At 41.3% G+C, this 25357-nt stretch overlaps 1 protein-coding gene across 3 annotated transcripts in view; it reads left to right on the top strand.

The window, feature by feature from the left end:
* Positions 1-25357, top strand: part of zcchc2 (zinc finger, CCHC domain containing 2) — a 45451-nt gene that overhangs the window by 3176 nt on the left and 16918 nt on the right. For 2 of the 3 annotated variants that reach the window (XM_078280996.1, XM_078280994.1), the window contains exons 2-7: positions 3810-3930; positions 4463-4533; positions 9653-9724; positions 14760-14860; positions 20459-20562; positions 23122-23184. In XM_078280996.1, the coding sequence (XP_078137122.1) occupies positions 3810-3930; positions 4463-4533; positions 9653-9724; positions 14760-14860; positions 20459-20562; positions 23122-23184 (532 nt within the window). The remainder of the gene's footprint in view (positions 1-3809; positions 3931-4462; positions 4534-9652; positions 9725-14759; positions 14861-20458; positions 20563-23121; positions 23185-25357) is intronic. The other variant, XM_078280995.1, reaches the window with a different exon arrangement.

Genomic DNA, 25357 nt, shown 5'->3' with positions numbered 1-25357 from the left:
TTTACTCAAAACGGACGGACCAAACTGCTCTGGTGTGAAAATACTCCTAAAGGCCTTTTTTACACCTACAGTTTGTTTGCTCTGATCCGAATCAGTTGATGCGTTTGTAAACTTAGAGCGTTTTCCCCATGGTTTCCCCACGCAAGAAGCTTCACTCTGATTATTGGTCAGAGGTGTCTGGGGCGGTAGCAGCAAAGTAAATACAGGAAGACTGTCCTGTGTTCTGGAGTACTGCATATTTCTCACATCTCCATGGTCAAGGCAACTCATTTAATTTAAATAACAGACATTGTTTCGCCGGCGGCGTTACTACGTCTGTTCACCGAGACTTCGCTGTGCTCCGCCGGTGTCTGTCTCCAACTTTAGCAGCAGCTGGATAGACCATGGAGATGCGAGTGACAGCAAGCTTGACCACAGTGTATTTCTGTGAGGGGAAACGGTGCAAGCTGCTACAGTTTGCATGATCTGTCCATAGAATGAATAAAATAGGCTCTGCCGTATCGCATATTGTGAAGCGTACCAAAGTTTATCCGTAACCAAAAGACGGCACACGCAGCAGGCTGATGACTCGCGTTGTACAGGGGGAGGTTTACCGGCGTTGACTCCGGTTCACAACAGTCTTCATCAGACTCACCCTGGGTCCGGTTGTGTTAAGTGTGCTGCTAACTTATAACACTAATAACATTCCCGTCGGCAAAAAAACCCGCAACTCAAATCCAGGCTTCAACTTTAACCGACGAGCCACTAAGCCTGCATGGAAATGAACATGAGACCAGACCGCTGTCATTAAACGCTGTGGCGATATCAACATGCAATATCGTTGATGAAAAAGACAACACTAAAACGTAGTTGAACATTATTATTTCCATTGCCTTCCACCTTTTCTTGCGCCCCTCTCTCTCTCTCTCTCTCTCTCTCTCTCTCTCTCTCTCTCTCTCTCTCTCTCTCTCTCTCTCTCTCTCTCTCTCTCTCTCTGCGGACAGACACACGCTCACATTCCGTCTCTGTGAGTCCGTCTCTGTACTCGGTCCTGTTCTGGTGGTTGATTAACGCAGCTTTTTGCTGATTGGCTCTCATAACCGGGCCGTATGGACGGCACACTGCCATTAGTCCATGAGGCAAATGTCTGATTACTCCACATTTTCATTGTGATATTTTGTAATATAAATAATGTAGCACTTTGAGATCTTTTGATGAAAAGGGCATTATAAATAAAATGTATTATTAATTAAATTCTGAATCTGCAATGTTCATTGTCAGGTAAATGCTGCAGTAGGACCTACAATGTTATCCTCTGAAGATGAAGTACACTGTAAGTCAGTCAATCAATTAGTAGGCTACAGTGGAGTTGCATATTAAGAGCTTTGCGGTCCTTCTGTAAGTAATTTTGGGGAACAATTTGGTTCTGGAGAATGCTACAAGAAGCCATACATCAAGGGCCAAGCAATCGGCCCGATCCAAACAGGCACGTTTTGAACGGGCACTGTACTTGTACCTTTTTATACAGACATCCAGTTTAGGGCTGCACGGTATTTTGTTTCATTGTCTACATCGCGATGTGTGCATGCGCGATAGTCACATCGCAGGACGTTGCGATGTTGACGCTACAACTTCTTTGCTGCTTGATAAAAAAAAAGTAAACTTTCACCGTTCTCCTTTTTCATGATTGTTACCGGCCGACCCTTCCCCTTTAAGACAGGTGGTCATGTGACGTAACGTTAGTCGGATGGGAGGGGGGGGGGGGTGTTATGGGAAGTGAGGCTCTCCCGTGTGTAGAATGCACATGCTTGTCCATGGGTAGTGAAGCTACAGTAGTCAGTGTTTTATGTTCGCCGCAAAGACAAACTAAACCACCTGATTAATGCAACGTAATCACGACATCTCCCGACCATTTTTCACCGCAGAAAGCTGCTACCAGCCAGGCTAAAGCTAACATAGTTAGCCTGAAGAAACAAGGCGTCTGTCCCAACTAACGTCATGGTTCGGAGCTGCAACGCTGGAAACGTAACACTAATCTACAACAGCAGTCTGTTTCTGATATAACGTCATTTACACTGGTCTAAGTGCTCTTGGATACAGTTTGTTGAAGAGTGTGACATGCAGGCTCTGCATGCACAGCAAACCAATCATGATCTATTTTAATCAGTTTATCAAACAACCAAAGCAGGCCCCGCTAGTCGACCACAACCTGACATTTAGAGGAAGCAACATACATTATTAATATTCACTTTAGCCTGGATTGATATTATATGAATACAATGGTGTCATGTCAGTCAACCAGTGTATTTCTTCCTAATTTCCCTCTCCTAAATCTCTTCAGAAGAGTAATCACAGCCTTACTTGCTTTGGTTTTTGTAAAGCATTAAAGTTCAACAAAGACTGGTTCACATAAAAACATTTCCTTTTTCATTTTTATTTTCTTTGTAGATGCACTCCCCTACAACATCACCACAGTAGTTGAGAATGATTTAGTATTTCTAAATAGGGCTATTTATGTCCTTTTTTTCATATCACAATATATACCCAGGGAAAAAAATATATCGCAATTTTTTTCAATATTGTGCAGGCCTAATCCAGTTGGTCCAACACTCTGCAAGGCGGTCTCTGTTCTAAATAAATCCAGGAGGTTGACATCACTGGGAGTCAGGGCCTGGCCTGGTGAAGATGCACTGCTCTTAATAAAATCACACATGCCATTTTTAGAGTGCTGTACTGTCTCTGTACTGTGGCGCTGTCAAATGTGGTAAAAGACAGAGGGAGGGTCTGTGTATGTTGCTTTTACATGCTGACTGTATTAAGTCATTTCATTAAATTTCATTTTTTTTAGGTTACTATTTCAAGCTGGCCAGGGACGACCGATGAAAATTAGCCTGCTGCGCCGACTCTGGCTCATTTACAGTTACTTTGCTGTTGATAAATGAGCACTGTCCCTGTCAAATAAACAGATAAATGAAATGGAATGAGAGAGGGACAGTGACATGGAGCATGGTTGATAACTAACCGTGGTTCCTGGTGTTTCTTTGTGTTTCATAATGTTAGTTTCATCCCTTCTAATCGTACACCACAACTGCTGTAGCTCAGTTGTTGTCAGACAACAAAACAAACCACTCCTAATGTGGATGCACTGTGCTCAAGCATTAGCACTTCGCTTTTGACTTACCAAACAGGGGTTTGTTGCCAGACCCTCCTCCACAGCTCTGCGGAGGAGGGTCTGCCTAGTCCACACAGCATTCCTGGATGGGAGAAAAGCGTGCTCTGGTTTATTGGTATTTCTTTAAACCAATCACAATCGTCATGGGCGGTGCTAAGCTCCGGACGGAGCCACGGTCCCTCTGTAAAATAGTCTCGGGAAGGAACTTGTTTTGGTGGAACATGTGTACGTTCAAAAGTAGTTTTAGTCGTGCAACAGAAAACTCATTGGACAGATAGTCTAGCTAGCTGTCTGGATTTACCCTGCAGAGATCTGAGGAGCAGTTCACCATAGTCCTCAGGAATCCACCAGAGGTTAGAACCCCAACACAGAGACAGAGGAAGGGGACATCCGGCGGCAACGGAGCAATCCCGGAAGTGGAACGTCAAGGATATAGACTATTAAAACGTCAAATAATTCAATTTAAACATGATATCTTGGTTACTGCGGGTATGATTCTGCAAAACATAAAGGGATGGTGCATTCTATCAGTGTGTTTCATGGTCAGATAAGTATGAAAATGAAATGAAATGCATTATATTCACCCTGTAATTGAAGGTCAAAATTGTAACGAACCAGTGTGAGCCAGTACCTTACTTAGTGTATTGTTGGTCTTCAGGAGCTGACGGGTCAGGAGACAGATTACCTGCCTTCCCCAGCACTGGATTTGGGGGAATGTACAGCCTCCCATTCTCCTTGCCAGAGCCGCCGCTCCAGCCGCTGGGCAACACAAAGAGAAGGTGATTATAATAACCATTAATTTGCTGCAGGTACAACAGGGAACCGTAGAGCATTTTGATTTGGGGATTTCTTCAGTCTTTATTCGATTGACTCCACCAAAGCAGTCTTAGAATAAACACTGTGCAGGGGAAAGATGCCTGCCAAACTAACATGTTTCATCCATAAAGCCTGTTGTGTTACTATAGCTATTTGTTTTTACATTACATTTTTATGTTTTGTTTTGTTCTTACTCATTTACTTGGCCCTTCAATGATTTTTATGCTTTTTTATGTTGACAGTTGCCACAGCGACATATACAACAGAGCCCCCTCCAATTTAAGTGTTTCCTTAATAATCTTTTAATTGATAAATTGTCTGGACACACAATTAATTGATTCCTAGTAAGTGCTATGACAACTCTAATTGGTATAGGCTTGTTGTGTTTGTGAAGTTGATATTTCCTAAGTCCTAATAGCTACATTACTCTTGTTTTGTTAATCTTGTCGGAGAGACTGAGTCATAATAGTTTATTACTGCTCTCTGTTGTTGCAGCAGTGCATATAGAGGGAATTGTGCTCAGGGGCATCTCTCGGACCAGGATAGACAAGGAATACAACTTTGAGGTAGGTAACAACACTACACACACACACACACACACACACACACACACACAGCTCTGCTTCTGTGTGTCTGAATATAATGCAGTAAGGGGGCTTTTGCATTCGACTACACTTGACCACAAAGTCCAGTTCATTTGATTAGTATGGACAGGGCATAACGGTAACTTTTTTCCCAAGGAGCACATTTTGTAGCCTGGTCCTACCAGACTCTGGTCCATTTCATTTGTCCAGAGAGTCTGGCCTCTCTCCATTGACAAGTGTTAACTTCCTTGAAGGCGGGTACTCTGTTGAAGTTTAAAACTATTGGATCTGCCCAGAGCCACTCTGGATCTGCCATAACCAATCGCTAACGTTTGGTCGTGACGTATGTCATGCGCATGTGCAACAAGAGGGGAGACCGACAACAACTGTTGTTTGCTAATGTTTAGCATTAGCATCGCTAGCGTTAGCCAACTCCTTCACCACTAACGGAGCGAGCTGGAAAATCTGACTTTTCCCGAACCCCGTGGGGAGGAGGGCCACAACATCATGGCCACCAACACAACTCGGCAAAGATTGTTCTTGGTCAGGCTTTAACTTCTGGATATTCGGCAGCATTGCTGCCACAACGGACCGAATGGCTTCGCTCGCATCTTTCTAGTGCACGTCCTCAACGTCATCGTTCTCAGCCACTCCCTCTGTCCCGCTGATTGGACCGCCAAATATTTGACAGGAGAAAACCCAAGAATATACCGCAAACCCAGACGGAGTACTGAAGGGAACTAAGAATTGAGCGGAAGTGCGTAGGAGGGCGGAGCCAGGCTACACATTTTGCTCCTAAGTTGAAAAATGTAGGAGTAAATTACATAGGGTAACTGCTATTACTGTTGTAGCTAATTTGTACAATAATACAATAGTGTTATGAATACAAAACGTTATGAAGTGTAATGTTTTCTATTTTGATCAATAAATTGTTAGTGATGTTGAATATACAGTAGTGTAACGGACCGCCCCTACTGTTCGGCATGCATGTGAACCGCGGATTAAGTGCTAATTGAACCATCATAGTGTGAAATACAGTTTAACTGAGAGACGGCCGCCGCCTCTGCAGCTTGTTCATGGAGGCAATGCGTACTCCTGTATGGTTCGCACCAGGTGTTAAAACCAACTGTACCAAAACACGGGATTGGACAACTACTTAACGCGAATACGAGACGTTTTCACAGGTTATGCAACTGTCTCAATTCAATACTGAGAGGCAGCAGCGCAGCCCGCCGAGCGGACAGACCTGTCAGCAGCGGCTTCTTGCTGCACCGCCGGTCCCCCGGGGACAGAGGAGATCCCATTAGCGCTAGCTTCACAGCGGAGCGTTCAAATCCAGTCAAATCAGCGGCAGCCGGCTGTGGACGGGAGGGAGGCTGGCTGGTGAAACTCAGACGTTTTGGCACTCGTCATTTTCCTTTGGCGCCAGCTAAAAACCTCTTTGAGGAGCGCCAAAACTTTCTCTATGCAGGAAAGAACCTGCTTTCAAACAACCCACATTAGTGGCTAGAGGGAGACATTGGGATTTCCACATGGTCTCTTTTAGTGTTCAGACACACTGGTCAACTATATACGTAAAGACCCTTCTTTACAACAAACAGATGGACATTTTCATACCTGCTCCTGCCCTTATTATAAAATTGGTGGTATTGGTCCATTTTTACCATCTAAACAGAGCAAGTGATGATTGCTTATATACTAAACAACATCCTCTCACTATCGGATCAAATTGCATCATGGACTTTCCAAACTGCAGGTTCTACATGTGTCCATATTGTTACAGGCACAAGTGTGAGTCTGTGGGTTAGCTGTAGTGGGCAAATCTGGGGCAAATGCCCCAGTTGACCATTGCACTATGCTAATCCCAAACTCAAATTCCATAGTCAGTCACAGTGAGGCTGCTTATCATTGCTAATGCTTATACCTTCAATAAATTAATGTTTTCCAAACAGAGATTCACATTAACAAATAGGAGTATTTAGTGCTGAATTACAGAATGGAAAATCAGCAAAACAGATGGCGAGGAGACTGTCCTGTTGGCTTGACTGAGCTTCGTCAGTCAAGCCAACAGCACTCACAACAGTGAGCCTCTGACTCTCCATCTGTTTATACTGGACCAAACCACCAATTAACACACAAAGACACGCACATATAGTAACACATGTATTCATACTGCACCCATGAGCTTAATAGGCATGTTACATTTCATCATAAAGCATAATTAACAGTGTTTCCCATACATAGGTTCTACTTGGGCACCCTGCCCAGGTAGGACAACCGTAGAAACGCCGCGGCCACTCGGCTGTGAAAGCTCCCCGAACGTCATTTATCTGAGTCTGGTTGTTACCCCTCTCTGCTGCAGTCTGCTCCGCTCCATATCGTTATAATGGAGGTAACGGGAGCTGACGGGAGCTAACCGGAGCTTATCGTTGCTAACCGAGCCTTCAGTTCCTGTTCTCCGTGCCCATGTTCATTAACTGTTGGCTGTCGAAGTTTTAAACTACAGCTCAGAGTTGTTTGAATGACAGAAATCTGTTCAGATGAGATCTTAATGACTGCAACACAGACAGGTATAGTACAGAACAGCATGTTTAGGATCCTCAAAACACGGATAAAAACACTTCAAAAAATGAACAATGATCTAACCAACAAAATGAACAAGAATTAACTTTAGATAGTCTTATATGATTTAACAGGAGTTAGGAGGAGACAGTGTTGAGATTAGTAACTTTCTGTATGGATCATAGTATAGTTTTAAGGTTGTCAATCTGCTGAACCATTAACATTTGACAAACCAAGCTGATTTAATTGACTAAGCACAACACAAAGGCTACACTTAATCTGTATCTGTAACATCTTTTAGTCTGTTCTTGTTTAATATGTAAATAGTTATTTCTTTCTAAATGATCTATCAATGTTATGCAGTCATTCTTTTCAATAAACAGTTCATAAAACCTTTGACTAGTTTATTACTGAACCCAGCCATCACACGCTGTGCCGTCACATCCTGCGCCATCCACCACCACAAGTAAATTCTCAACCTGTGGGAAACACTGATTGATATATGATATCTAGTATCTATAGATATGACTACTGTTTATGAAAGATTATAGCAGCCAAATTAGGCTGCTGGTACTACTGGGAGGGAGTTAATGCCTATGTGGTCTTTGTGTGCCCATTAAGTACATGGATGGCTTTAAAATGTTGTTTTCTGCTGTTCACATTACTATAGAGATGTTCAGGTCAGACATTTTGGGACCAATACTGATCACCAACTAAATGTCTTATGTTATTATTTGAGTCTATGTATGTATTCTTACGCACGTCTGTGTGATTGGTGTCTCTTCCTGTTGCACTGCAAGTGGCTGATGGAGAACAGTCTTTTCATTTTCTTTATGTACTGTATGTAATTACACGAGGAACCATGACAAATAAATGAATCTTGAATTCAAGTGGAACACCAAACATTCCCGGTTCCCGGTAGGCACTGTAAAAGCTACACTTTTGCCTCATGTCTATATGTTACCCATATGTTCCCAGTTGGGATTGCAACTCAAACATATTGATATTTTTATCTCTTTATTCTTCATCTAGTTACTCAGTAATGTGCTGTTTTACTGGGAACACTGATCAGTGTCTGCCAACTAGGGCTGGCTGGTATAAAGACATATTTTCCTTTCATATTGATATAGTTTGATGTTGCGTTACATGACCCGTTTCTTCCGTAAAACCGTGCCAGTGCATCTCTCTCACACACTCCGCGTAACACCACTCTCTCGCTTAGTCTGCCCGCCTCACTCACAACAGGGTCCAACAATAAGAATTGTCAGATGAAATAAATACAGAGATGTGATTTGTCCATATCGCCCAGACACTCTTGACCCAATATTCATGGATTCCTATGTAATTGCGCTACATGGTCTTTAGTCTAAGTCTAATACTGTAACAAATTCCATATACCATATATTAAAGTCCCACATTAAAAGGGCCAAAACCAATTCAGTTTGATAAGATACGGTGTGCTTACTAAAGCCTAAATGAGCATAGCTTTGCTATAAATACAGCCTGCATCATCTCACTTATGATAGTCTTTATAAATTCATCTGGTGTAAAGACAGTTATGCATCCCCACAGTTGCATATTGACTGAGTCATAGGGATAGTATGTTTGTGATACAAAATAAATAAGATTCTGTGTAATAGCATGTATTTCGTATGAAGACCAGAATAGAAAGTATTCATATCTATAGATGGATATCGTATATAAATTATGCTTTAGGATGAAATTACACATGCCTATTAATAAATATGAAAAGTTTTAACGTCTCAACCATTACATAACTTAAGCATATGTGGCTTCTGAATGGGAATAACTAATGCCCTATCTACATGATTATAGAGAGAGATTAGAAGGGATGCATGTTTGTGTAGACTTTGACCTGCTCTTACTTTTTTCGTTTCTCATAGGCTTTGTTTTAGTTGAGTCATTTTGGTGTTGTGTAAGTTGAATGTCAGTTGTCTTCCATGCCTGTCCTTGAACCCCAAAAATAGATCCCCTAAATCAATATGGTGTAATCTTGTGTGTTGTGTTGGGTGTAGAGGTGTGAATCTTCACTGATCTCCCGATTCAATTTGATTACGATTATCATGTCAGCGATTTGATATCTCGATGCATCACAATGCGTCAAATACATTTTTCTATTAAAGCCATATAGGATATTTAATTCATAGGTTTTCAAGCTTCAAAAACCAAACATTCTGCAGTGCTCTAATGCTAAATAAATTGGATACATAAAACTACAGCACTGAGCACATGGCACTTCCTGAATGTGCAAAACATAACAGAATCTGTAAACAGAAAGGCCGTTGGGTCTACATTAAATTGTAAACAGAAATAATCGATTATGGCCGGTCGATTATCGATGCAGCATCGTCCATGTCACACCTCTATTTGGGTGTGTACTTGGGTGTATGCGTGTTTACTTTTACGACATTGTACCATGCAGTTCTAGCATAACCCCATTTCCTTTTTGGCGTTGCTGCTGTCAGATTTCTCATTTCAGTCTGTGCAGTGATAGAGAATGTCCTCTGCTGTGTTTCAGGTGAAATGGTCAGACTCTTCTTCTAGTACTGTGACCAAAACCCATCTGGAACTGGAGAATTTCCTTCTTAAGGTACCCACTTTTTTATTGTCACGTTTCACTTATCCAGTGCAATGACATAAATGTAACCAGTCACACAGAAGAAAAAACACAGTTCCTTTCATATCAACTTTACCACTCTAACTAGGACTTACACTCTGGCTTCATGGGCTCCTGGGTAGCTCACCTGGTAGAGCAGGCGCCCATATATAGAGGTTTACTCCTCGATGCAGGTTCGACTCCACCCTGCGGCCCTTTGCTGCATGTCATTCCCCCTCTCTCCCCTTTCATGTATTCGGCTGTCCTACAGTACAGGTGCTGGTCATATAATTAGAATATCATGAAAAAGTTGATTTATTTCAGTAATTCCATTCAAAAAGTGATACTTGTATAATGTATACATTCATTCCACACAGACTGATATATTTCAAGTTTTTATTTCTTTTAATTTTGATGATTATAACTGACAACTAATGAAAACCCCAAATTCAGTATCTCAGAAAATTAGAATATTGTGAAAAGGTTGAATATTGAAGACACCTGGTGCCACACTCTAATCAGCTGATTAACTCAAAACACCTGCAAAGGCCTTTAAATGGTCTCTCAGTCTAGTTCTGGAGGCTACACAATCATGGGGAAGACTGCTGACTTGACAGCTGTCCAAAAGACGGCCATTGACACCTTGCACAAGCAGGGCAAGACACAAAAGGTCATTGCTAAAGAGGCTGGCTGTTCACAGAGCTCTGTGTCCAAGCACATTAATAGAGAGGTGAAGGGAAGGAAAAGATGTGGTAGAAAAAAGTGTACAAGCAGTAGGGATAACCGCACCCTGGAGAGGATTGTGAAACAAAACCCATTAAAAAATGTGGGGGAGATTCACAAAGAGTGGACTGCAGCTGGAGTCAGTGCTTCAAGAACCACCACGCACAGACGTATGCAAGACATGGGTTTCAGCTGTCGCATTCCTTGTGTCAAGCCACTCCTGAACAAGACACAGCGTCAGAAGCGTCTCGCCTGGGCTAAAGACAAAAAGGACTGGACTGCTGCTGAGGGGTCCAAAGTTATGTTCTCTGATGAAAGTACATTTTGCATTTCCTTTGGAAATCAAGGTCCCAGAGTCTGGAGGAAGAGAGGAGAGGCACAGAATCCACGTTTCCACAGTCAGTGATGGTTTGGGGTGCCATGTCATCTGCTGGTGTTGGTCCACTGTGTTTTCTGAGGTCCAGGGTCAACGCAGCCGTCTACCAGGAAGTTTAGAGCACTTCATGCTTCCTGTTGCTGACCAACTTTATGGAGATGCAGATTTCATTTTCCAACAGGACTTGGCACCTGCACACAGTGCCAAAGCTACCAGTACCTGGTTTAAGGACCATGGTATCCCTGTTCTTAATTGGCCAGCAAACTCGCCTGACCTTAACCCCATATAAAATCTATGGGGTATTGTGAAGAGGATGATGCGATGCTCCAGACCCAACAATGCAGAAGAGCTGAAGGCCACTATCAGAGCAACCTGGGCTCTCATAACACCTGAGCAGCGCCACAGACTGATGGACTCCATGCCACGCCGCATTGCTGCAGTAATTCAGGCAAAAGGAGCCCCAACTAAGTACTGAGTGCTGTACATGCTCATACTTTTCATGTTCATACTTTTCAGTTGGCCAACATTTCTAAAAATCCTTTTTTTGTATTGGTCATAAGTAATATTCAAAATTTCAGAGATACTGAATTTGGGGTTTTCATCAGCTGTCAGTTATAATCATCAAAAGTAAAAGAAATAAATACTTGAAATATATCAGTCTGTGTGGAATGAATGTATACATTATACAAGTTTCACTTTTTGAATGGAATTACTGAAATAAATCAACTTTTTCATGATATTCTAATTATATGACCAGCACCTGTATATAAATGAAGGCCTAAAATGCCAAAACAGTTATCTTTTAAAAAAAAAAAATAATAATTCAAGATTGATGGTGCTGTTGTGTTACATTTGCAGTTCCAAAGTGTTAAACATTAAATTAATAAAAAAAAAATACATTGTGTCAAATATATAAATAAACTTTTATTGGGGAAAAATTAAAGAAATTATTGAAACTCCACGCATTATGATAAAGTAATTTTTTTAAAGCATTGTTTTAAATAATACGGTATGTTCATTTCCATAAGAGTTTCATTGGATATACATTTTATTTTATATAAACATAATGTCAGCATGTCCTTTTTCAAAAGTAATTTTACAATCAGTCAGTTACATTTTTCTTTTCTTTTATTTCACGTCAAGTTTTATTTGATGTCACTTTTCATAACGCCACATATTATTTCATAATGTCTTTAACTTTTACCTTCATTTTACCTTTCACTCAGAGCCCAACACACAATCACTGTAGTCACAAGCGTACACTGGAAAAACTGAATAGGCATGAAGCGTAAAAATATGCTTCACATGACGTTTACACAAGTAAAACGCGAGCCAATCACGTGGCCTGTGTAGACAGCTGGATTGATTGTAATAGAATTATACCTGTTCCGACATGCACATGAGCGAGACAACTGAAAAACCTGCTGAAACGTCAAACAAACCAACTCACGGCTGCTGCTGTAAATACACACAGTACCGAAACACAGAAACTGAAACTCTTTTAACCTGGCTTATGGCGCTCACCCGCTGCTAGTACCAGCTCGACTCGGCTCGACCGCGGTGCCCCGTCCTCCATTTTCCATTGCAGATTTAGTATCGCAACCTAACGCGACACACACACACAGAACGTGGAAGGTGTGTTGTTTTTGATTCTCCACATGTGGCTGTTTGCCTGAAGACACTTTTGTTTCAAAAGGCAGCAAAAAAACCCCACCTGGCTGGCTAAACGATTTAAAAATGGCGGGTTTGTTCAGGACACCCCCGTCTGTCGCTAGCAATGATGACGCAGTGGTTAGTGACGATTCTCTCCGACCAATCGGTGGTCTGCAGGTTTTCACGTCACCTTTTGGTATCGCCTCAGCTCGCTTGGAACCTGGACGGAGGTGATACTTCAAAAAGTACCTGTTAGCAGGTACCAGGGACTTCTTTTCATATTGGAAAACTGAGTAGAGTCGAGGTGAGTCGGGCAGGCACCATGTAGTGGAAAAACACCATAAGTTTAACATGCTCCTACCTATCCAGCTAACTAGCTAGGTCAGAATGTGGGCTTATATTATTATTAAAATGAATAATGAAATAGTATTTCACAGTAATGAGTTGAGTATTAATAATTTCTTAAATTATTTCAAAAAATATTGTTTCATTTATACTGTATATTTTACACAATTTATTTATGTGATTATTTCACAGTTTATTATTTATTTGGTACATGAACACTCTGGGGGCTCCATAGTTACAAAGCCGCATCTTCATTTATGAAAATGACCAAAGCAAATAATGTGACTGCATGCCAACAAGTCTAGAAAATAATTTTACTGTAGACCCAATCACAATATTTGTTTACAATAACTTCCTGTTAGAAAACCCTTGCTTACAATTTAATGGCTCTGAACAAACGGGGGACAAGGAACACTCTCATCTCACACATCTAGAATGACATTTTGATGCTTTCATATTTCAACACTTCCACTAATGTTAGGGTGGAGATCTAATTTACCTGTTGGGCTACAGACAAAAAAAAAACTCCACAATTCAAATCAACTGCCATTTGTCAACATGGGAGTGTTTACAACACTTTGTGTTGGCGAGATGTCACGATTATTCAGTTTGTATTTCCTTTTGAATTTAATCTTACATAAGATTTGTAAACAAATGGTGATGTGTTAATTGTAGTGTTGACTATTGGTGCTTTCACAAAATATTTACACAATGAGATTTTAGATAAATAATCATCAGTAATGTGGATATAATGACTAGGTGGGTAAAGGGAAATAATAGAACAGTTACAACAGTCTGGTAAGTTCAGAACATGACATCACTTTACTGTAATGCAGCCTTTAAAACCTGGAAAAGACAACATTTATGCCATATTACGATATTATGATATCCAAAATCTAAGACGATATCTAGTCTCATATCACGATGTCGATATATATTACCCAGCTCTAAAATGACATCACTTTACTGTAATTTAGTCTTAACACCAGGAAAAGACACGTAAGCCATATTATGATATCCAAAATCTAAGGCGATATCTAGTCTCAAATCGCGATATCGAAATAATATTGATATATTGCCCAGCCCTAGGACGAGTGTATTAGTGCCATGGGCAGTATCATAGCAATGTCAGAATGTGAACCTGTTTTATGCCTTTTTATAGAACACAACACCTGTGCTTTTCCAAGGCAAAATGTCTGCTGTATGCTGGAAAAAAGCCCATTTGGCGATATACCGGTCAAAAGTTTGGGGTCAGGTTTTTTTTTAACCAGGGCAGCAGTTTGCAGATTACTCTCCAATGTTTTCTTAGTTAGCCTTTTAAAAATGATATCAGATTAGTAAACAGCATGTGCCTTTGGAACACTGGATGAATGGTTGCTGATAATGGGCAATGCAGATATTGCATTAAAGATCAGCCACTTCTTTCTACAACAGTCGAGAACCCTTTTGCAATTATGTAAGCACATAATGTAATCTGAAAACTGCTGCCCTGATTAAAAAAACAGCTGGTATTCTGTCTGTAATGGAGTGGAATGGAAATTTCTAAGTGACCCCAAACTTTTGAGAGAGAGAGAGAGAGAGAGAGAGAGAGAGAGAGAGAGAGAGATATCTCAGAATATATATATTTATTTTTAAGATTATTTTTTGCATTTTAGGTCTTTATTTGATATGACATGAAAGGGGAGAGAGAGGGGAAAATTAATTAATGCAGGAATTGACTGCGGCGAGGACTGAGCCTCTGTATATGGGGCATACGCTCTACCAGGTGAGCTACCCAGGCACCCCCCATTTGGCTTTATTACTGCCTTAAGACCAAATAATACAGACGGAGAGACTTTGAGACAGATTTTGTGTGAAGAATATTCCCTGTTTCTTTGCATCTGTCTGTTATAGTGTGGAATGATTGTCACCATTGTTTGTTTTTTCTTGCAGCTTCCTAAGGATCAGTGTACTGAGTCTTTTGAGAAGAGCATCCTGAGGCTTCTGAACCAGGGGGACCGCAATGAGAGCAGGGAGGTGGAGAAGAACCTCAGGTACACTACATTTAACGCAGTCCCAACTGTGGTCGTTTAATTTTGTTTTCCGAGTTCTCCAAAGATAATAGGTTAACATCTGTCTTCTTTTACCTGAAAACCTTGTTTTTGTGGTCATTTCTTGTATGTCATAAATCTGGAATAAATTTCACACTGTACTGTGCCACAGTTAATTTAGAAGAGAAGTAAGTAGAATTTAAATGGAAATATTCTTACCAAGAATAGATTTACAATAATTACTGCAATAACAGTTATGTTTGATGTGAATGAGCTGTCAGTGTCATACAACATGACATCTTATGATTGAAGAAGATCTGCAGCCAGTTAGTGTTATTCATGCTAATATTTTATATTGGTTGTGACTTTATGAATAGTAGCAATGCTAAGAAAACATCAAATGAGTGTTATGCTGAACGACTTTTCAAGCGATTCCACTGTCGCAGACAAATGTCCAATATCGGAATGAAATCATGAGTCTTGTTAGAGTTGGGGCGCACTCCCGTCGTCTCAATGGTTTGGTGTAAGGTGTTCATAAAACTCAGTCTGAGTCAGTCTTTTTCCCGTCTTGACGTTCCGAAAAAATTAAACGTGTTTGATATTATCGTATATTTTAAGTCTTGGTGGTGAAGTTAAATCACGTGAACATTGTCCGCAACCAATGGATGCTCTCCCTCTAGCACCAAACAGGAAGCAGCTGGGTAGAGCCAGTGTTGTTTATGGTTGCTATGGCGCCGCGCTAAGCTAAACGCTATAGGGGAAGAGTTGCCCTTCTAAAGCGAGTCATCCAGCAGAGTTTTACCGGCGGGTAAACGTGGACCTCCGGGTACTGGTGCCGTTCATCCGCATGTACGGCAAAACAGAAAATTGGCAAACTTTCCCTCAAGTTACCAGCTTGGTTAAAGTTCTAACAAATCTAGTTGTAGTCTTGCAAAGAGTGACCCTGCAAGATCTCTAGTCTTTACATACTGTATTATGACAGATAGTCTTTAGATGTGAGATGGTGTCAGGCTTTAGTCTTTTTAAAGTCTTTTCAGCGTCTTCTAGTGTATGGTAGGTTTTGTTATTTTTTTAGCACCAGTTATCATACAGAACAAATTCCACAATGCGTGTCAGGTAATGTCAAGTGGTGCATAGAACAGATGAACACAAATTGAACAAGAACAAAAACCCTCTCCCACCCCCCACGCTCTGCGATCTCGGGGAAAACAAAAGAAACAAACAAACAGAAATCACACCTTGCCTAGTCGCTCTCCTCTAGTTCTTGTGGCGCTGAGGTCATTAGGTCTGTTATTTGTGCTGCTGCGCTTTCCCATAGGCTGATAGTTGATGGTTTGGCTTTGTTAATCCTTGCTGTGGAGAGCTCAAGCATAACTATGTCCAGAAAATACGCCAACCACTGTTTTATACAATGCGAGTGGAGGGGGGGGGGGGGCAGCGTTGAACTATCATTTTCTTGGTTGCAGTTGAGCCAGCTAGCCAAATCTTCCTCTGTCTCTCAAGCAGGTGTAATTTAGAGTCATCATTAAGTAGGGTTGGGTACCAAACCCTGTACCTTTACCGTTACCGACCAAATCATGACGGTATTACCGAGTATTGGTTCACGTAAAATCAAACGGTGCCAAATTGCAGTACTTTGCTTGTTTGTTTGTTTGCCAACTTTGACATCCCGCAGAATCCCGCCGTGTTTTTCTCCTCACATGCTGCTTGGAGAGCTCACAGGCCGGCCAGACGTTAATATCATCCCTGTTATTATTATTGTTAGCTGCCGCTGATTCTGGATGTGAATTAGCCTGTGAGGCATTCAGGTTTATTCCGAAATAACCTCTCTCAACTAAAGGCTGGAGGTAGGATGTGACACGAAAACATCTAACGCTGCTAACGCTGGGCAGGTCACTTAGCTCCCGTTAGCTAGCTGCTGCCCCTGGATGCAGCCAGGTGACCAGTGTAGCTCCCTGTTAGCCCCGCAGACCCACGGAGCAGACCAGTCTGAGCCCCGGGAGTCAGTGAGGCTGTGGCGGGGGCACACTCCTCAGTCAGCCGATTTGTTTTAGCGAGCAAAATGGCTGAATTTATTGTGCCGACCTTGAAAGTAATAATGAGATGACATATTATTTACAGAAAGCTAACTGTTCAGCTGGACTGCACAGCAGCGCGAGCTTGCAAACAAATATCTTTGTGTTCAGGCTTCTTCCACCCCCTCAGAGCGGATGTTCTCAACAGCTGGGGACACAGTGATGAGCGGGCGCGGCTCTTACCTGAAAGAGTTGACATGCTAGTCTTTCTTAAAAAGAATTGCACGAGAACTACTTAGTCGTAGTAGCAGTAGTTTGATCTATGTTTGAGCTTGACTGAGTTCATATGCTCATATTTTTATATTTTTAGGAGGGGGATAAAATGTTCATATAGGGTGGGGAGGGTGTTTGTTTTGTGTTTAAATAAAATGTTTAAACTGAGAAGTGAGTTTTTTTTTAACTGTCATTACATTTTGTAGTTGTTACAACCAGGCGTTACAGTTTCAGTAAGAGTAAAGTACCGAAAAAAGTACCGTTGAATACCGAGACTGAACACCGGTAACGATATTGGTTCAGATGCGAAAGGTACCCAACCCTATCATTAAGTAACAAAACAATTGGGTCAGTAGGAATTAAATATCCTATCACATCAGATAGTATTGATGTTGTTTTATGCCAGAACTCATGCACCTGTTCACACTCTCATACCATATGTAGGAAAGTTCCAGTTTGTTCAGGTTGACAGAATGTACAATAGGGAGTGGGAATGGCTTTCGAGACGTATCTCTTCTGAGGAGTCCAATATGTCCTATGGCATAAGTCGAAGTGAATATACTGGTGATTTGGGTTCTTGGAGCAGTGGAAAATGTTGTCCCAAACTGTCTCCCAATTAATTGTGTTCCCTTCAGGGCACAGCTCTTGTTCCCATTTCTTTGCTATTGGGAGTTCTCCTTTGGATATTTGCATCAGTTTAGCATAGATTTTGGACACTAATCCTCTCACAGGAAAATTACCAAACCATTTAATGACTGGGTGCGCCTCAAGACTGTTTCCCCATGGCACTCCATAACATTTTAGGGCTGATCTTAAGCGCAGATAAAAGTAGAAGGATGTCCTGGGGACCTCAAAACTAGCTCTCAGGTCTTCAAAGCTCAACATACCTTTCTCATTGAATAGCTACTCTAAAGTATAAATACCTCTGCCACTCCACTGCTTACAAGCAAAGGGTTTGTTACCGGACAGTAAGTGTGCATTGTGCCATATTGGGGTATTCAAATGGCACTTATTGGTGTAGCGTAGTTGCTCCTCCACCTGTTTAATGTTGGTCAATGTGTTGGTGATAATAGGGCCATGGGCCAGCATAAATTTTTTTGGACACACACCTACAAAGGCAAGGTCTTGCAGTCTTAGACTTCCAGTGAGGTTTTGCTCTATTTCTCTCCATGAGACTGTAGATGAGGGGTCCATCCACACTCCTGTAGCTGAAAGGCTCTGTGACACACTTTAAGGTTAGGTAGGGTCAGGCCTCCCGTGTTTGTGGTACATTGCAGGGTAGAGTATTTTAGCCTAGGTTGTTTATTATTCCAAATATACTGCCGAATTAGGGTATCAAGTTTCTTCCAGAAATGTATTGGTGGGGGTAAGGGGATCATTTTACTTAAGAAATTCACACAAGGAACTATGTTCATTTTAACAACCGCAATCCTGGAACGTAGCGATCCCGGAAGCGCAGACCAACTGGCCAGATCCCTTTGAACACTACTTAGTATAGTTTCATAGTTGTCCTGGACAACTCGCTGTAGCGTGTATGGTGATGCCCAAATATGTAATTTTGTTTTGAGTTGGTATTGTAACACTAATAGCTGATGCCACATGCCTGTTGTTCAATAAAAGAAGATTAGATTTATTCCAGTTAATTTTATAGCCGGAGATTGAACCATATTCGTTGAACATCTTAAGAATTTTTGGAATAGAGTCCTCAAGATCAGAGATGTACAACAAAATATCATCTGCCATTGGTTGAGACTATGGCTGTGGGATTCTCATATAAAGTACGCACCATGTCAATGAATTTGGCCCCCAAACCAAGCCTCTCCATTACTTGCCACAAGTAGTTCCACTCTAGGCGGTCGAAAGCCTTTTCCGCGTCCACTGATAAAACTGCTGCCTTTGTTGGGAGGTTTTTGGCTTGTTTTATTACATGAAATAGTCTGCGTTCATTGTCTGCAGCATGACGCTTTGGTATAAAACCTGATTGGTCGGGGTGGACTAGCTTCTCGATAAAGCGCTCTAGGTGGAGAGCCAAGACTTTGGAAAAGAACTTAATATCAGTCCCAATAAGGCTGATGGGTCTGTAATTTGAGCAATCCGTAAAATCTTGGCCCTTTTTGGGTATAACTGAAATTAGCACAGTGTTGGTTTGTTGGTGGAAAGTACCCATCTCTATGGCTCTAGTTAAAGCTTGTAAAATGGTAGGTCCTAATATGTCAAAATACTGTAGAAGAAGTTCTGATGGAATTCCATCCTCCGAGTGGGATTTTTGACGAAAATCAGGGCTATCAGGCCCTGAGGGATTTAAAGTACCTTAAATGCCTCCATGAGCTGTGTGTCAAAGCCACTGCTGCTGCTCCATTTGCTAATTGGTGTGCAGGCCAAATCAGCGGGTCAAACCATAATAACTAACTTCCTGTTGTGGTCAGAACAACAGCATGCACCCTAACCCCCTGGGGAGACCTCTGCTCTAGAGTACAGGCTCACTCAGATTACATGATTATCGCTTTTAAATAGGTCTCAACATTATCTTTAACCTGTTTCACAGTTGTGCCCATAACACATTGTGTTGCATGCTAGAAAAGGGACCTTATATTGTATAAGGGTGAGGCTGGTCTTCAAAGCCAACTATGCCCTTATTGTGATGCACATCTCTCGTGTGTGAAGTGAAACTTATCTGCCTTTTCATCAGTAGCCCAGCCCACAACCCAGCTGCATTGCAATCATCTTGCTCTAGCAATCCTCTCACCTTTTATGGGTCTAGGCTTAACTTGTGCCACGGGAAAGCTTTTGCTTTATTATTTCAACTACAGTATGTTGGCATTGCAAGATGGTTGCAATTTTGTTTTTATTAAGCACTAATTTGCATGTTAAGGACAAGTATGTTATGGGTTGATCGCAGCCAGACAAAACCCAATATTGTGAAAAACATGTATAGGTCTATTGTTCACCGTGAAAGTTTTTTTTTAAAGTATAAAATTGTGGGTTTTTTTTTAAATTATCATAGGATTCCTCCCTTCTTCTAGATGCAAAAAGAATTTCAAAATGTTAAGCTTTGAGAACTTGGGATGTGACAAGGAATTGCACATAAACATTTTGAGAAAACGCAAGGAAAAATGTTTGGATGGTGATGTTACATACGTGTGTGTAGGATTTGAGTATGTCTAAGCTTTGCTCAGCTGCATATCACAAATGCAATGTAGCTAAATGGCTGCATCATGTATTAGTTATCCTTGGAGGAACAAAAAAAAAAAAACATAACGGCCAGGTTTCCCTTCTTCTCTGTTTCTGCCTCTTCCCCTCTTTCTGCCTTTAGGGAAAGGTTCCTGTCTGCTCCTCCAGTCTTCAGACAGACCAGAAAGGTCTGCAGCTTCTTCAATTGTGACTCCAGTTACTCTACAAAACCTACTTGCTGCAGATGTGAGTATCAGACTAATGCCTCATTTCCACTGTATGGTACAGCTCGACTCTACTCAACTCACTTGGTACTAGGTACATTTCTAGATTTCGTGTTCCACTGCAGATAGTAGTACCCCATCAATTAGGGGTGTTGGCAAAAAAAATGGATATATGTAAGAATCAGGATTGTATCTCGATTCACAATTTCCAAACATAATTTTTCACGTTTTTTTTCCCTACAAAATAACCGAGATATTGACTAATATCAGACTGAATTGTCATGGTACAGTAATGGACTAGTTCCAGAAGGTAGCAGCAATGCAACATTGTGGATGCCTGCTGCCATAAAACTCCACTGAAGAAGACGACTCGTTCTGAATCAGATCAGAGGATATAGTGTCCCTTTAGCTCAATAGCGCTATCGGGAACGCCGTTGTTCTTACCATGTTGCTTTTGTGAAAATCATGATGCTGCAGTCCATAATCCATTTATGTGTGATGATCTGTAATTAGTTTACTTAAAGCTACATTGTGTAAGAATTTCTCCCATCTAGCGGTGAAATTGTATGACAACCAACTGAATATTACTTTCTAGCCCCTCCCATTCCGAGCGCGTTTTAACTCCTACAGTGGCCGAACCCGAAATGATCTCTTAGTATCTCCATCGTTTACACTCAGCTGTTCTAGCCACTCCCAATATTAACTTTGGTCTTGTTGCTTTGCCTGTAGTGTTGTCGTTTTAATTCTCTTTTTCACTTCCCTGGCGAGTAATCTCCCCCTGGCATTCATCACGGTGCCTCTGAGTGTAAGAGGGCGAAAGGCGGAGGTATGTCCCTCTTTGCCTAATGTATTTTAAAGCTGGAGGTGCAACATGGCGGCCGCATTCGAGCGACTCTCTCGTATGTATTCTGAATGATTGTGAATGGCAGATTCTACGCTTACGAGAATACTTTGATTAGTTGGTGGAAGTAATTACAGATGAATGAGCACATATTTGTGAAAGAACAAAGGTGTTTTTAGCTAAGAATAAACTCAAAAAATTATACAATGTAGGTTTAATTATTAAGTATTATATATATGATATGTTATGTTATATATCCAGGGTTTTTCCTGCATATAGAAAGTTTTGGCGCCCCCCCCCCCAAAGAGGTTTTAGCCAGCGCCAACGGAAAATCACGAGCGCCAGAGCGTTTGATTTTCATCCACAGCCGCTGTATTTTACGCACGCGGCTGACGCTGATTTGACTGGATCGGAACGCTCCGCTGTGAAGCTAGCGCTAGTGGGATCTCCGTTTGCAGAGCGAGACTCTCTAGGTGAGCATGCTGCCCTGTGGACCAGCGGCGCAGCGAGAAGCTGCAGCTGACCGGTGCAGGGCTGTCAGCCTTCTGCCGGAGCTCTGACTGCTGTCTGTCCACGTGGCGGACTGCGCTGCCGTCTGATGGCATCAGTATTGAATTAAGACATTTATATTAACATTTCATAACTGGTTGAAAAAGGGGTCGTAGGCGATTCGTGTTTTGGTACAGTTCATTTTAACACCTGATGCAAGCGGTACTGAAGTAGGCTACGGAAAAACCACAGTTCAACCGCTTTATCAGCATTGAGAGGCAGCGTCGTGCTGAGCCCTGTTCACATAACAGCGGCAGTTTAGTTAAACTGTATTTCACACTATGATGGTTAAACTTTGCAATTAATCCACGGTTCACTTGCATGTCCGACAGTAGGGGCGGTCCGTTACACTTCTGACTATTCAATATCAATGACAATTTATTAATCAATAGAATGTAGATCTCAAAAAAGAAAACCTTACACTTCATAACATTTTGTATTCATAACACTATTGTATTATTGTACAAATTAGCTACAACAGTAATAGCAGTTACCTTATGTAAGTCACTCCTACATTTTTCAACTTAGGAGCAAAACGTGTTCCGAAAAAAGTTACCATGAAGCCCTGTATATCGACTTTGGGGTCAGTTGTAGTCAGATCCAGGCCCATGGTCCCGGATGTGAAAGCCCCCTTACTGCATTATATTTTTATATTTTGAATTGTTACCTGCCAACAGAATATTGTGTTTTCCTTGACATAAATAAAGACATTTTCACCATAAATTCGTGCCTAAAAATATATCAGAATGCAGGAAATTAAGTCACTGATGCTCAAAATTTCCCCTCGCTTAATATGTGTCCTCCCGAGGACCCATTCTGAGCCAGGAAAACCCCTGTATATCTATCAGCACACAATACTTATTTTTTTTATTATTTATCAGAATCAAGAATGATGAAAAACATGGTTCATCATTATTTATCCGCATACACACAAACTGGATGTTACGACGCATATCTGTAGATGTCCAAACAGATGTTACATTACATTACATGTCATTTAGCTGACGCTTTTATCCAAAGTGACTTACAATTAAGTAAGTTGTCAAAGAATAAAACAATAAACCACAAATGGTGACTGCTGGGGAAACCTGTACTGTCATAGAGCTACAGCAACAAATGTCACTGAGATGTGCCTCAAGGGGCATTGTGTGATTACTGTTGTAAGAAACAAAGTTATCTTTTTCTTTTTAGGCAACTGCCAGCTGGGTAAGGCCTACCAGGGAGACTGTTCTGATGCCTCCAGTCAGGAGGAAGGTAAGAAGAAATGTAGTTATTTGATTATTCCACTCATTTCCCAGTGTTATCCTCCGTGGAGAGAAGAAGTGGCAGGGAGAGAGCAGCAAAGAGGACAAAAGAAATGCACAAGAGCATGTACACTACCGGTCAAAAGTTTGGGGTCACTTATAAATTTCCATTCCAGACAGAATGCCAGCTGAGATCAGTTGCATTGTTTTTTTTAATCAGGGCAGCAGTTTTCAGATTACATCATGTGTTTACATAATTGCAAAAGGGTTGTCGACTGTTGTAGACAGAAGTGGCTGAAGAAACGCTTGAAATCCATGCATTTTGGTCTAAATGTCATACCCAAATTAAAAGTGGTACAGCTCCCATATACTCTGACACTCTGGGGTGAGCCTGATATCATTGGAAAGGTGATTGATGTGGGTGTGTTTGTATATTTGAGAAGTGTTGTATTTTGTAGTTTTCTGGCTTTTTTCTTTGCACTTTTCAAATGGAAATAAAAAAAACACAGACATATCTGTAGAAAAAAAATCATATAAAATCCATTTTTGAGTCTTTTGGCTTCATTTTTTTCTGCAGTAAGCTGAGACATGTGACTAATGCCCTGTGTTGTCTGTCACCTGTCAGATGTGTTTACAGCATCTAATCATTTTACAGATGTATGACTTGGACGGAAATAAAAACCCTCCATTCTAACCTCTGTAACTCTGTGTCAGTAAGGCCTAGAATCACCCTGACAACTTGAGTGTTACCTTTCCAATGATGTCAGGCTCACCCCAGAGTGTCAAAGTATATGGGAGCTGTACCACTTTTAATTTGGGTATGACGTTAAATGAATTTCAAGTGAGAACCCTTTTGCAGTTATGTAAGCACATAATGTAATCTGAAAACTGCTGCCCTGGTTAAAAAAACAATGCAACTGATCTCAGCTGGTATTCTGTCTGGAATGGAGTGGAATGGACATTTCTAAGTGACCCCAAACCTTTGACCGGTAGTGTATATTCCGTGAATGAGGCCCAATTGTGTGGTATAACAAAGCAAAGGAACGGCCAGGGCTGCCGTCGTAGCTGCAGCTACATAGTAAACATGAAAAGCTAACTAGCGTTTATTTTTGGAGGTCGTTTGGAAAGGCTGAGTCCGTTTCAAATACTCATATTTCACAGCTATATTTGCCTGATCACATGCCGGACTGCGTTCAGCTCGAGCAGCAGTAACTACAGACCATACCTGGCTCATACTTGCATCAGAATTGTTAATGCTAGAAGATCTTGTGTATGTTAGATTTATGTTACACTGCTTTGAACAAGCACTTTCCTTTAACCTTAAAGAAATTGTGCAATAGAAAAACCATACTGATTTATTTGTTACATGTGTACAGGGATCAAGCAGAGACAACGCAAGAGACATGGTACAGTGAGATACAACGAAGGAAGGCTAAAATTATAAATTAAAAAAGTAGTTTTGAATGTATGGACATGGATTGTCATGAAAAGTTTCTCAATAGTCCCAATGGTCATATTGCAAAGTCAGAAACAACAGAGGCCCAAAACAATAAGTGAATAAGTGTGTGTTTAACTGAAAGTATGATTAGTAGTCATACTCCGACCTTAGCCTGGGAATTTAGGACTAAATCATTTCATATCTGTGTGTCCAGTACAGAGAGTGGTCAGGGCAATGTTGAGCTTAGTTTAGCACAAAGACTGAAAGCAGGGGGTCAGTGCTAGCATGGCACCATTAAGTGATTAGGTAGACCTCCCAATAACATAACATTCTCACTGTATACAGTATGTAACTACTTTCTGTTTCTAGCTTGTTTCAGAATGCTTCACATGCCACATTCAGAAAAAATTGTCCCCCCTTTGCCACCCCACTTAAAAAATCGCCCCTGCGACCGACTTGGGTTTCCACCATCTGTCACTCTTCCTTTTAGCTTTCAGTCATTCTTTGTTTAATTTCCTTTTTTTCTGTGATGGCCCTGCCCCAGTATCAGCCATAACCACAACAGATAACTTCTAAAATATAATTAGGCCTATATAAAGAAATCTCCTGCTACCTTTTACCTGGCTGGATAGTCAAACACAGGCTTTTCCGGTGTCACACCGAAATCTGTGACCCATCAGAATGTGTGACTGTAGAGGCTGTTTGCCTGCAGTAAATCATTTTGTGACTTCGAGGGAAAAATCCG

Source organism: Sander vitreus, chromosome 22 (genome assembly GCF_031162955.1).
Source record: "Sander vitreus isolate 19-12246 chromosome 22, sanVit1, whole genome shotgun sequence".
NCBI classification, from domain to species: Eukaryota; Metazoa; Chordata; class Actinopteri; order Perciformes; family Percidae; genus Sander; species Sander vitreus.
The sequence above is the reverse complement of the archived record's forward strand: the minus strand, read 5'-3'. Positions and strand labels throughout refer to the sequence as shown.